This window comes from Uloborus diversus, chromosome 5, assembly GCF_026930045.1.
Source record: "Uloborus diversus isolate 005 chromosome 5, Udiv.v.3.1, whole genome shotgun sequence".
Taxonomy (NCBI): Eukaryota; Metazoa; Arthropoda; class Arachnida; order Araneae; family Uloboridae; genus Uloborus; species Uloborus diversus.
The window spans coordinates 41,570,569-41,583,414 of record NC_072735.1 but is presented as its reverse complement, the minus strand read 5'-3'; the positions used below and the strand labels follow the sequence as shown (position 1 = coordinate 41,583,414).

The 12,846-nt window shown below is 32.8% G+C and overlaps 1 protein-coding gene across 1 annotated transcript in view; it reads right to left on the bottom strand.

The window, feature by feature from the left end:
• The window catches only part of LOC129221948 (cell adhesion molecule Dscam2-like), a 157,864-nt gene that overhangs the window by 77,040 nt on the left and 67,978 nt on the right, over window positions 1–12,846 (bottom strand). Inside the window, 1 exon segment of the mRNA XM_054856340.1 lies at window positions 12,037–12,198. Coding sequence (XP_054712315.1) covers window positions 12,037–12,198 — 162 coding nt within the window.

Below are 12,846 nucleotides of genomic sequence, written 5' to 3'. Positions count from 1 at the left end.
CATTTAAAATAACCTTTTTGGAGAAATATAAACACGATATCTTGTTTTTATAGCTTTGTAAAAAATAAGGTAGCTAACAATACCATTATTATTATCTAAACTAATAATAATAATAATAATAATAATCCTCATATATTTAGGGGAGGGTGGCCCAAAGCGGGTAAGCCTTCGTATGCCCCCCTCCTCATGATGTGTAAGCGGCGATGCATACGTATGTCGTGCTTACATGAACACATCCGAGTCTTTATCAATCCCAGCGAAACAGCAGTGAAGCGGCGTGGCACAACAAGACTTTAAACAAACGAGCTGATGTGTGCATCACATGACTTCCTTTTACTCCACTTAAATGTCATTTCCCTATCATTGGCAATTTTAATGTGATTCAATTGTTTACTCCCTAAATATCACCGACAATAGACAAATTGGAACCAAATTAAAAAAAAAAAAAAAAAAAAAAAACGCCAAATTTGTCGCCAAGTTGGCGACAAAGCTTGGCGACCAAAAGACTGGTGATATATCGCCAAGTGTCCGACAAATTATAACACCACTTGAGTTTGCATCGAAATTAATAATGATTTCCCCCAAAAAAGGGGCAAAAGACCCCCTTAGGAGCATCCGAACGCAACCAAAAGGGAAGGTGCACAACTAGGCCCCACTAGGAGTCTACGTACCAAATTTCAACTTTCTAGGGCATACCGTTTTTGAGTTATGCGAGATATATACACACATACACACATACGCCCATACAAACATACATACGTACATACAGACATCACGAGAAAATTCGTTGTAATTAACTCGGGGGTTGTCAAAATGGATATTTCGGGCGTCTGTATGTTCCTAGGCATATATCCACGTGTGGTCAGGTCGAAAAAAAAACTCAACATTCATTCGGGGATGAGAAAAATGGAAATTAAGGCCGATTTTTGAGTGAAAATTTTTTCGCGAATACAATACTTCCTTTTATTGTAAAAGGTAGCAAAAATGATAGGTATATTTCTAAAAAAAATGAAGTTTTGTAAATTGTGATTAGTCGATGACCAGCTTATTATTATTTTTTTATTTTCAATAATATTACGTTATTCTGACACCACCGGCCTACAAACTACGATAGTAATTTCGTCTGTTTCTTTTTTGAATTTAAGGTTATAATTACTGAAACAAAAAACGTGACTTTGGGCAAAGCGAGTGTAGGAATTTATCATATTTTTATTTATGATTTCTTGACTCGTGTGCTGACTTAGATTTTCTAACTCAGTATAACTTTAAAAAGTTATTTTTCAGCATGGCAGTTAATTAGTCTATTAGTTCAATCAGTTATTTCTTTATGTTTTATAAACAAATGTGCTGATTTCGAATTGGATAAGTACAACTGTTTTACATTCTTTTTATATAACGGCTGGTACGTAGTCAACTATTTTAATTAGTTATAACTTCATATTTGATTGGAAAATGTACCAAATTGCAATTAGTTAACCCATTCCATCATCAGCCCGAAACCCCTTAACGCGCATGCCGCAGATAACGAACGGAGTTGCTTTTTGCTACGTTGTAATAACACTTTTTTCCCCATTTTGCTATCGGGATTTTAACCCATTCGATGACCAGCCCGAAAACCCTTAACTCGCATGCCGCAGATAACGAAACGGAGTTGCTTTTTGCTACGTTGTAATAACACTTTTCTCCCCATTTTGCTATCGGTATTTTAATGTTGTTTTTGCTGTTCAGCTTGCATTCGAAAATCGCTTCGCTTTATTTGTTTTTAAGCACTGAATTAAACAGTGCAATAAAATACAAGGTTGCTAATATGTGCTGAAATATTCATACATTTACGCAGTACATAACAGGAAAATAAGAAACAATAGAGGATTGGACGAAAAGAAATTATTTTCATAATACTAATTATTTTATTGATTTATTTTTCCTTTTTGCTTTTGTCTCAGTATATCTTTTTTTTTTCTTTTACTGTTAAATGTAAGATGATCTATGTTTCAAAAGGCCTCAACAAAACATTCTTCAAACAATTGACTGATCGATCCAACGTGTGAGCAAGCGAATTGAATAGACAAAAACGCTTTAAGTGTGGGAATGATTTTCTAACAGGATAAAAAGTATTCTTCGGTGCCTTTTGATATATTGTGACACTTCAAAACGACCAATAAACACAGAGACATCCCTTTGATGGCAGGACTATGGTCGACTTTTATCGTAATTCAGATGACTTTTAAATCCCTTCTGAATGCCCAGATATCAGTTGCTCAAGCGTGGGAAGTATTTTAAAGATAAATGATTACAAAAGATCAAAACTTCCGGCTAATCCCCTATTTCCCTAAAGGATACTTTTGTGCACGCAACTAAAAGCCCCCAGCTGAGAGAGGAGTAACTGGACCGACTGGGAGGTCTGTATTCTCTAAGGACCCTCTTTGCGAACATCCGAGCAAGTTAGTTCCATTCAAAGAACGGTCAGAAGGTTTTAGTGTTTTGTGGTCAACTCTTCCACATTATTTTCTTACAACAAAACAGTATAGCTCAGAAAGGAATTTCAAAGCAAGCTTTTATGCTTTAACGACGGAACATGTCTTCAAAAGGAAAAAAAAGGGAGATCTTGCTTGAAATCGAGTCGGATTTTAAATCTTTTTTTTTAAACATACTTGGATAAATTTTATTTAGTTTCATAGGATTATTTACTAATTATGGCAATTTGATTATTGAAAAGAAACCAAATATTTAATTTATATTTTTAAAATCTCATAAAAGAAGGTGCAATTAAAACATTGGAGCTATTTTAAGACAATAAATAAAATCCGAAAAAGAATGGGAGAAAAGGAATGTTTCGTTTGTCATGAGTAAAGCGTACAACAAAAGAACTCAAGATATTATCATTTCCTTCGTACTGTCGTAACTATTTTATGTTTTGCATACTCAACTTTTACGTATAGTCAATGCGGTCGTCATTTTTTTTTTCGTGAAATAAAAAATATTCAAAACCGTATCACTAAAAAGTCCATCAAATGGTGCCGCGAACAATTTACGTTTCAAAATATCATGATTTAAAAATAAATAAGTAATAAAAAATAATAATAGTGTACAAATAAATAAAAAGCGTAGTAAACACATTATAATAATAAAAAAAACATACTCGTACAAAATTAAGATATGTAAGATAATTTAAAAAAATAATATTGTGCAAAATAAATTATAAAATTTGAGGATTATGAACAATTTAGTGAAGGATACTTGCGTAAGAAGGTGGATTTTTGATAACAAGAAAAACATATTTCTGTTTATTTGCTTTATTCAGGCATAGAAATATTGATAAATATGCAAGGAAATATTTTCACACTTGTTCATCAGGAGTTCAAATGCCAGAATGCTAAGAAACAAAGCTTCCACGAAAAGATAAAAATATAATGCCTGATTATTTGAAGCATTATACGTGTCCCATCAAAGAGTACTTGAAAGGTTAATATCTTAGTAAAATAAAATAAATTACAGCAAGTTCCGTGAAATAGTATAAGTTACATCCCTTTTGTCTAAGGAAAAGAGCTTGATTACCGCTCCCCAAAAAGCTCCAGAATCCAACAGAGAAGCGCAATAACAAGGTTCTGCCCCTGGAAGGATCGCCGACACATATTCGGCCGAAGCAAAAACTGCTAGAAACGCCGTGACGACACAGGATCGTCGAAGGCAGTTAGGAACCATTTTCTTGCGACGAACCTGAATCGGCCGGGGCAGTATTAACACAAACTGCACGGCCGATCCTGTATCGGCCGGGGCAAGGAATGGGTTAACGTTTTTGCTGTTCAACTTGCTTTCGAAAATCGCTTCGCTTTGTTAGTTTTTTGGTCCTGAATTAAATAGTGCAATAAAATACAAGGTTGCTAATATGTGCTGAAAGATTCCCTAAATTTACACATTACATAACGGGAAAATAAACAATAGAGGATAGGACAAAAAGCAATTATTTTTATAACACTAATTATTTTATTCAATTATTATTATTATTATTATTATTATTATTTTTGCTTTTATCTCAGTATATCATTTTTTTTTTTTTTTATACACTTAAGAAATCTTAAGAACTGTTAAATGTAAGATGATCTATCTTTCAAAATGGCTCAACAAAGCATTCTTCAAACAATTGACTGATCGATCCAACCTGTGAGTTGGACCTGTTGAATGGACAAAACGCTTTAATAACTGTGGGAATGATTTTCTAAGAGGATAGAAAGTATTCTTTGGTGCCTTTTGATACATTGTGACCCTTCAAAACGACCTATACACAGAGACTGGTCGGTTCTTTTATCCTAATTCCGATGACTTTTAAATCCCTTCTGAGTGTCCAGATATCAGTTGCTCAAGCGTGGGAAGTCAGGACTGGTCCACTCCTTTGTAGAAACGAGTGCCGACTTTCAACTGGTCTTGGTAGGGAGAAACCAGTTTTTGACGTCACTGTGTTGACAGAGCGAGCAGTTGACGACAAGCAACTTCATTGCATTCCTATCCTTTCCTGCGATCCTACGTTCATTCTTTGTAAGAATTTTAGAGAGAAATGGTTAGCTGTGCAGTAGCTGTTTGTGAGAATTATTATCGGAAAACGAAGAACACTGATATTGTTTATCACGCTTTTCCAAAAGATTTGGAATTAAAGAATATATGGCTGCAAAAATGCAAAAGAAAAGATGCTATAAATGAAAGTAATGCAAGAATTTGCAGCGAACATTTCACAACAGATGATTATGAAGATGATATGAAAAATAGATTGCTTGGTTTGAAAACTAATAAAATTCTGAAAACTGGAGCCGTGCCGAGTTTAAAACTTACAGTTGGCCACAAGAATGTTGAAGAAACAACTGTGACCGAGAGAACTGCGAGAAAAAGAAAGAGAACTATAATTGAAAATGCAAAAGAAAGATTAAAAATGATCAGTCCTAAAAAGCGTGCTGTAGATTTTTGTGAGAATTTATCAGACGATAGTGCCGCTATTGTTCAACTTGAATATCTGGAAGACACCCCTCAAAATAATATTAATGCAAAATTAGAAGAACAATGCGAAACAATTAAGAAATTAGAAAAGGAACTTGAAAAGATAAAGCGAGAGAGAGATCATTTATTAAAATTGAAAAGGATTAAACGTACAAAAAGAAGTAAAAGAATGAACAAAGTTTTGATTGAAAATCGTACATTGAAGAAAAAAGTCAAGTCACTGGAAGCGAAGAATAAACAAATGCTCACAAAAATGAAGAAGGTGATGACTACTTCGCAATTAAAGGTTATGATGGAAAGCAAGAAGAAAATAAAATGGAAACCGGAAGACATTTCTAGGGGTATTGTGACCAGGGCAATATTAAGAAAAGCTTACGAATTTTGGAGAGGCAAAATTGGAATTCCAATGCCAAGTGGCACCACTCTTAAACGATGGTGTTCTAAGATTTCAATTAGGCCGGGAACATTGGAAAGAGTTTTAATGTTAATGAAAGAAAAATGTGAAAATATGAGCAAATTAGAAAAGTTTTGTATCCTTAGTTTTGACGAGATGCACATTGACAGCAAATTGGCATATGATAATCAAGCAGACCAAGTTTTGGGCCCACATTCCAAGGTACAATTTGTACTAGCAAGAGGAATCATGTCTCCTTGGAAGCAACCGATTTATTTTGATTTTGACCAATGCATGAAAATGGACTTACTCTTTAAAATAATTAAGGCATTGGAAAGCACAGGGGTTTTGGTTTCACCGATTGGGTCTGATTTAGGTGGAAGTTCCACTTTGTGGAATCAGCTAAATATTTCAGTTGAAAAATCCTTCTTTGACCACCCAAGTGACCCTAAAAGAAAAATATGGGTATTTGCTGATCCTCCTCACTATCTGAAGCTTTTAAGAAATCACTTCATTGATAAAGGCTTAATGTTAGAAGACGGCACAAAATTTACTCAAAACGTCATCAAGAGCGTTCTTGAAAAAGATCGTGGAGAATTACGGTTGTGTCACAAGCTAAAACCCAGTTTTTTAACTTTGAAAGGAAATGAAAGGCCGAAGGTTGCTCCTGCGAAAACCCTTTTCTCCGCTACAACGGCAAAGGCCATTCTTTTATTGACTGGAGATAAAAAAAGTGGCTGACTTTTTCGAATTAGTAGACGAATTTTTCGACATAATGAACAGCAGCCATCCTGTACCTGCAAGTCATAAACCCCTGAAAGCCGCTTTTGGTCTCGATCCCTACTTTGAGAAACAGGAACAAAAATTACTGGAAATGAAACAGACAATTTCCGGATTAAGGGTAGATGGGAAAAAAAGTTTACTGCCTTTTCAAAAAGGAATTATAATTTCGATTTCGTCTATATTAGGCCTTCAGAAAGACTTAAAGTCTGAAGGACAAAGATATATTTTAACTTCACGTCTGACACAAGACGCCTTAGAAAGCTTGTTCAGTCAAATACGAGGTATTGGTAGCTTTTATGATCATCCATCTCCTGTAGAAGTCATCTTTCGATTAAAAAATTTACTACTCGCAAATAAATTACCAGCATTGTCTCCTAAAGCTAACACACAAGATGAAAACTCCTTGGGAGCATATCTAACTGCTGAAATACTGCAAAATGCTTTTGAAGCAAAAGATGTCCAAGAAATAATTGAAGAATTGGAATATGAAGATGATGATCTAATAGCGTGCAATAAATTATATGATGAAGAAATTCCTATGGCCTGGAAAGCGGAAATAAATAAAAGTGATAGTCATATGACATTGACAGAACACGAAGCTTTGAAATATGTTTCAGGTTGGATTGCCTTTAAAGCAAAGAAAGAAGATCCAACACTTGGTTCAATTTCAGCAAATGACGTTGAAGATTTAGATTCAGCAGTTTGGCTGAAAAGTATTTCTAAGGGTGGATTGACAGTACCGTCAGAAACTTGGCTTCAGTGTGCCGAAGAGTTTGAAGAGATATTCAGGGCAATCAATGGCAAAGATAGCATTCATAAGGGTCCCAATGTAACAAAAGAATTGCAAGAGGTTTTGGAAAAGAAATTCCCTAATGTTTGCAAAGCTGCAATAAAAAAATATTTAAGAATTAGAACATTTATCAGAGTAAGACATTTGAATCGCGAAAGGGATCAAGAAAAACGAAATGCGAATAAAAAAATGAAAAAATGGCTATTATCCAGCAAACTCAAAACCAAAGAAAATAAAACAGTTCAAAACGCATAAACTACTACAACTAAATCGTACAACTAAACTTTTTACACTTTAAGACAGCGATTAATGTATTTTTAGACATAAAATTACATCAAATGTTATTCTCAATTACAGCATTAAAAGGATCTTTTAAGAGCCAAAGAAATGAGGTTCTTTTCAGATTTAAAGCAAATAAGGTTATTTTTAAAGCCAAAGCAAAAAAGGTGCTTTTCAGAACAAACATAAAAAAAGGTTCTTTTCAGAACCAACATAAAAAAAGGTTCTTTTCAGAACTAATATAAAAAAAGGTTCTTTTCAGAACCAACATAAAAAAAGGCTCTTTTCAGAACCAACATAAAAAAAGGTTCTTTTCAGAACCAACATAAAAAAAGGTTCTTTTCAGAACCAACATAAAAAAGAGGTTCTTTTCAGAACCAACATAAAAAAGGTTCTTTTCAGGACCAACATAGAATTATTAATTATTACGTAATTCCATATCAACCATTTGAAAAAGCGATTCTTTCCAGAGCCAATACAAAACATTCGGTTTTTAGAACCAACTATTAAAAAAGCAGGGGAATTATTACCTAATTGAATATCTATTCCAGGTTTCTCTGCGCAATAGATTAAAATATTGGCTATCTATAAACGTATAAGCGTGTTATTAGTTATATTAAAAGCGTTTATTATTTTCCCAAAATTTAAACACTAGTGCTTAATTTTTAAAAGACGTTTTGCGTCTTTTTTTTCTCTTCTAATTTACAGAATTTTATCAAGAGAAAAACTTTCGTTTCGCTGTGCTCAGTATTCGTTTCGTTGAGAGCGAGCGGAGTGTCAACATGATGACGTCACGGGAGGTTTTCACCGTGGACGTGAGAATGAGTCGTATGGACCAGCCCTTGTCAGTATTATAAGGTCCTGGTGGGAAGTATTTTAAAGATAAATGCTTACAAAAGATCAAAACTTGCGGCTAATCCCCTATCTCCCTAAAGGATACCTTTGTGCATGCAACTAAAAGCCCCCAGCTGAGAGAGGAATCGGCCTGGGCGGATTCCCTAAGGAGATGCCCCCCTTGGTGTCTTGTGGTCAACCCTTCCGCATTATTTTCGTACAACAAAACAGTTTGAATAAGAAAGGAATTTCAAAACAAGCTTTACTGCTTGTACTTGGGAACATGTCTTCAGAAGAAAAAAAAAAGAAAATTTTGCTTGAAATCGAGTCGGATTGCTTTTCTTTTTTTAAAACATACTTGGATAAATTTTAGTTAGTTTCATAGGATTATTTACTAATTAAGGCAATTTGATTATTGAAAAGAAACAAAATATTTTGTTTATATTCTTAAAATCTCATAAAAAAAGGTTCAATTAAAACATTGGAGCTATTTTAAAACAATAAATAAAATCTGAAAAAGAAAGGGAGTTCGTATGAGTACAGCGAAAAGAACTCAAGATATTATCATTTCATGTGTACTGTAGTATATATTTTATGTTTTGCATCTATTACGTATAGTCAATGCGGTCGTCATAATTTTTGTTTATGAAATTAAAAATATTCAAAACTGTATCACTAAAAATCCATCAAAGGGTGCCGCGAATATAAAACGTTATAATTTAAGTTTGAAAATATCATGATTTAAAAATGAATAAATATTAAAAATAATAATAGTATACAAATAACTAAAAAGCGTAGTAAACACATTATAATAATAAAAAAAACATACTCGTACAAAATTAAGATGTGTAAGATAATTAAAAAAATAATAGTGTGTAAAATAAATTATAAAATTTGAGGATTATGAACAATTTAATGAAGGTTGCTTGGGTAAGAAGGTGGATTTTTGATAACAAGAAAAAGATATTTCTGTTTCTTTGCTTTATTCAGTCATAGAAATATTGGTAAATGTGTAAGGAAATATTTTCACACTTGTTCATCAGGAGTTCGAATGCCAGAATGCTAAGAAACAAAGCGTCCACGTAAAGATAAAAATATAATGCCTGGTTATTTGAAGCATTATACGTGTCCCATCTAAGAGTAATTGAAAGGTTAATACCTTAGTAAAATAAAATAATTTACAACACATTTCGTAAAATACTGTAAGTTACATCCCTTTCGTCTAAGGAAAAGAGCTTGATTACCGCTAAAGCACCAGAACCCAACAGAGAAGCGCAACAACAGGGTTCTGCCCCTGGAAGGATCGCCGACATATATTCGGCCGAAGCAAAAACTGCTAGAAACGCCGTGACGACACAGGATCGTCGAAGGCAGTTAGGAACCATTTTCTTGCGACGAACCTGAATCTACTTGGGCAGCACAAACTGCACGGCCGATCCTGTATCGGTCGGGGCAAAGAATGGGTTAAGCTTACCCACTTTGAGCCCCCTTGCAAGGCAAAGCGGGTAGTTCAAGTGTTTGTAAAGTTTGATAATAAATAAATATTGGGTTTGAAATAATACAAAAATCACTTTTTACTTTGAATTTTATGATGCCTGCCAGGAAATAAAACAGAAGCTGTTACGATAAAAATCCAAAAACTACAATTTTCGAGCGTTCCTCGAAAACCTACGCGCTTTGGGCCATCCTCCCTTAATAGCCGATGATCGAGTAACGTGTGTGTTTCAACAATTAAACTCGCGCCACGGCATGAAAATTTGATAATGTGTTTTGGTAATGTTTAACATGGAGGTAAAGGCTTTATTGTGACCAGGTTGAACTCGATCCGGTAACTTAACTGTTACCGATAAGACTGTACTTAACTGTTACTGGTAAGACTGTGGCATTTCAGGGGAATGAAGAAACGAAAAAGCGGTCAACTGTGAACGCTACCTACTGGAATTTAGGGTTAATCGACTGGAGTTAGGGTTGCAATTTCAACTATCAAAATATCGCCAAACAGGTAATTGCGTTAAAATGAAAAAGAAAAGAAGTAACTTTCACTCGTCATAACTTGACGGGCGACTTTCTAGCAATAGCAATAATGATAATAATAATAATAATAATAAAAATAATAATAATAATAATAATAATAATAATAATAATAATAATAATAATAATAATAATAATAATAATAATAATATAATAATAACTATTACTATTATTATTATTTCTATAAATATTAAATTAATTTATAACTAATTTCTCAATAAATCAACGTAATACAATATCTGGTCAATTGAATCTGAAATGGGTAAAAGCATCTTGTCCATATCAGAAAAGTAATGACATGTTATTAATTGGCTTCAAAGAAAAAAAAAAACCTCGTTACATTTTTCATGTTATTTTTAAACTTGTTACCTTTTTGTAAAGCCGTTCCAAACGTGTGTGTGTGTTTTTCTTTCTTTCTTTTTTTTTTTTTTTCAAACCACAATTTGAGAAGTTTACCCACAAAATGTTAAATAATTTGATTTTAAAAAAGGAATGCCAGTAGCTTAAGCTTCTGGTATTTTTATTTGTTTCTAGAACCGGTTTTTGCACCTATTGTTAAGCAGTATTATAGCGATGTTTCATGTGGTAAGGTTTTTTTTTTCTGGAACAAGGTACATTGCAGGAAATGCCTTCTTTTATGGAAAGGTATTTTCCTGTAAAAATAATAAAGAAACCCATCTGTATTTCTTAAAAGGACAAATAAAAGATCAGGATCGTGTGAAGTAGAGTAAATAAAACTCATGTTGAATAAATATATTTAGTTATCTCCCGAATGAGTTTCATCTTTCGCAATCAAAGAAAAATTGATTTTTTGCCGAACAGACAAATGAAAGATAAAATTCGAAGCCATGATGCTATAAAATTGAGCTGTTGGATAAAGAACATTGGTAGACGTATGCTAATGTGATTAAATCGTTATTTTCTTTTTTTTTATTTCGGGACTACTATTTAACATCAATAAAAAACAGAAATTAAGTAGATTCACGACATCTTAGCGCAAACATTTACACACAAATGTAATAAATTGAAAGAAAAAAAATGGGGAGACGTTAACATAATTTTTGGATTGTAATACACATTCTGCTAGCAGGTAAACATAAATGTTGTACAAGTGATTAAATGAGTGAAATAAATGAATTATTTTACTTTGTGTCCCTCATGCATTTGACTAATTGTTAAAATGTTCAAACTACAAATAAGCTAAATATTAACTAAATAAATACTGCGCCGTATATTAGAAGGTCACATTTAATATTGAAAATGTTAACAAGAACTGTATCATTTGATAGCAACAAGTACAGTGTACATGATTTTACACCAATGCCTGATTTTACTACACTTTACTTAACGCATGTAAGCTTCTCCCCCCCCCCCCATTTGTTTTTAAAATGCTTTCTGAAGAAAAATTCTGAAAAGAAAATTGATATTAAAAAGGGTTTTTCATTAAGGGAATCCCAAACAAATGCAATAAATTGGAAAAAATAAATAAACGAAATTTTATTGGGGAGACGTTCCTTTCGTATTTTTTGAATTGCAATACAAATTCTTCTCGCATCTAAACATAAATACAGTGCAAATGATTGAATGAGTGAAATAAATAAAGTATATCACTTTGCCGAACATGAACTTGACTAATTGTTAAAAATGTTAAAAATACAAATGAGCTAAATATTAACTAAATAACTACAAAGCCGAATATTAGAAGATCCCAATTAATATTGGAAATGTTTACAAGAACTTGATCATTTGATGGCAACAAATATATTGTACACGATTTTACACCGATTCCTGATTTCACTACACTTTACCTTACTTATGTGAGCTTTTTTTCAACCTCTTTCCTTTTTAAAATGCTTTTTGAACAAAAATGCTGAAAAGAAAACTGATATTAAAAAGGGTATTTTATTAAGGGAATTCCACACAAAATCTCTATACCTACGTTCTTCCAGGGTTGTAACTGCAACTTCAGCACCAAACTGGCTTTCCCCAAGAGAATTCTCACATTTCACTCGAAAGAAATATCGATTTTTAGGTTTTAATCCGCGTATCACAACGGTTGTTTCAGAGCCAGGAACAGTCAATGGGCCACCTACACTCTGACCTGGAAAAAATAAATAAAGTCAAAATATAATAATGCTGATCAATTTTTTTTAAGTATATGTGCGAAAAATTTGAGATTCTTAATATTTTTCAGAAAAGAGTGAATCTCAAAGGACTTGATGTTTCATTTTTGCATATATCAAATGTACCCTTCTCAAAGATTTTTAGGCACAAAAATATTATTAAATATTTTCTGAAAGTATCCTTATTGTTGCTTTTTGTCTAACGCTAATTACAAAAGAATATTTTGCTTAAATTTGTAAAAAATATTTACAAGATATTTATTCTCAAAAGGCACTTTGTTATTGTCATTATTATTTTTCTTTTTTTAGTTTGAAAAAACTTGATTTTGAAAATCAAGTGTAGACTTCTCGAAGCATTTTTATGCAAATAAATTTTTTATCTATTTTAGAGAAGTCTGTTAAAGTGTTATTTTGCAGCATTTCTTTTGAAGTTATTTCATTTTTCTACCGTATAAAAGCTTGTTTTATTTAAAAGTATGTCTTTTTGTTTTATTATTTCATTTAGATTAAAAATAAGTGATTTCGTGAAATATTCAATGAGTAACTGCTTATTTTTCTTTCAGCCGTTACTTTATTCTCCTTCTCAACTGCTCAACTACAATTCCTCAACTGCTTAACTCACAATA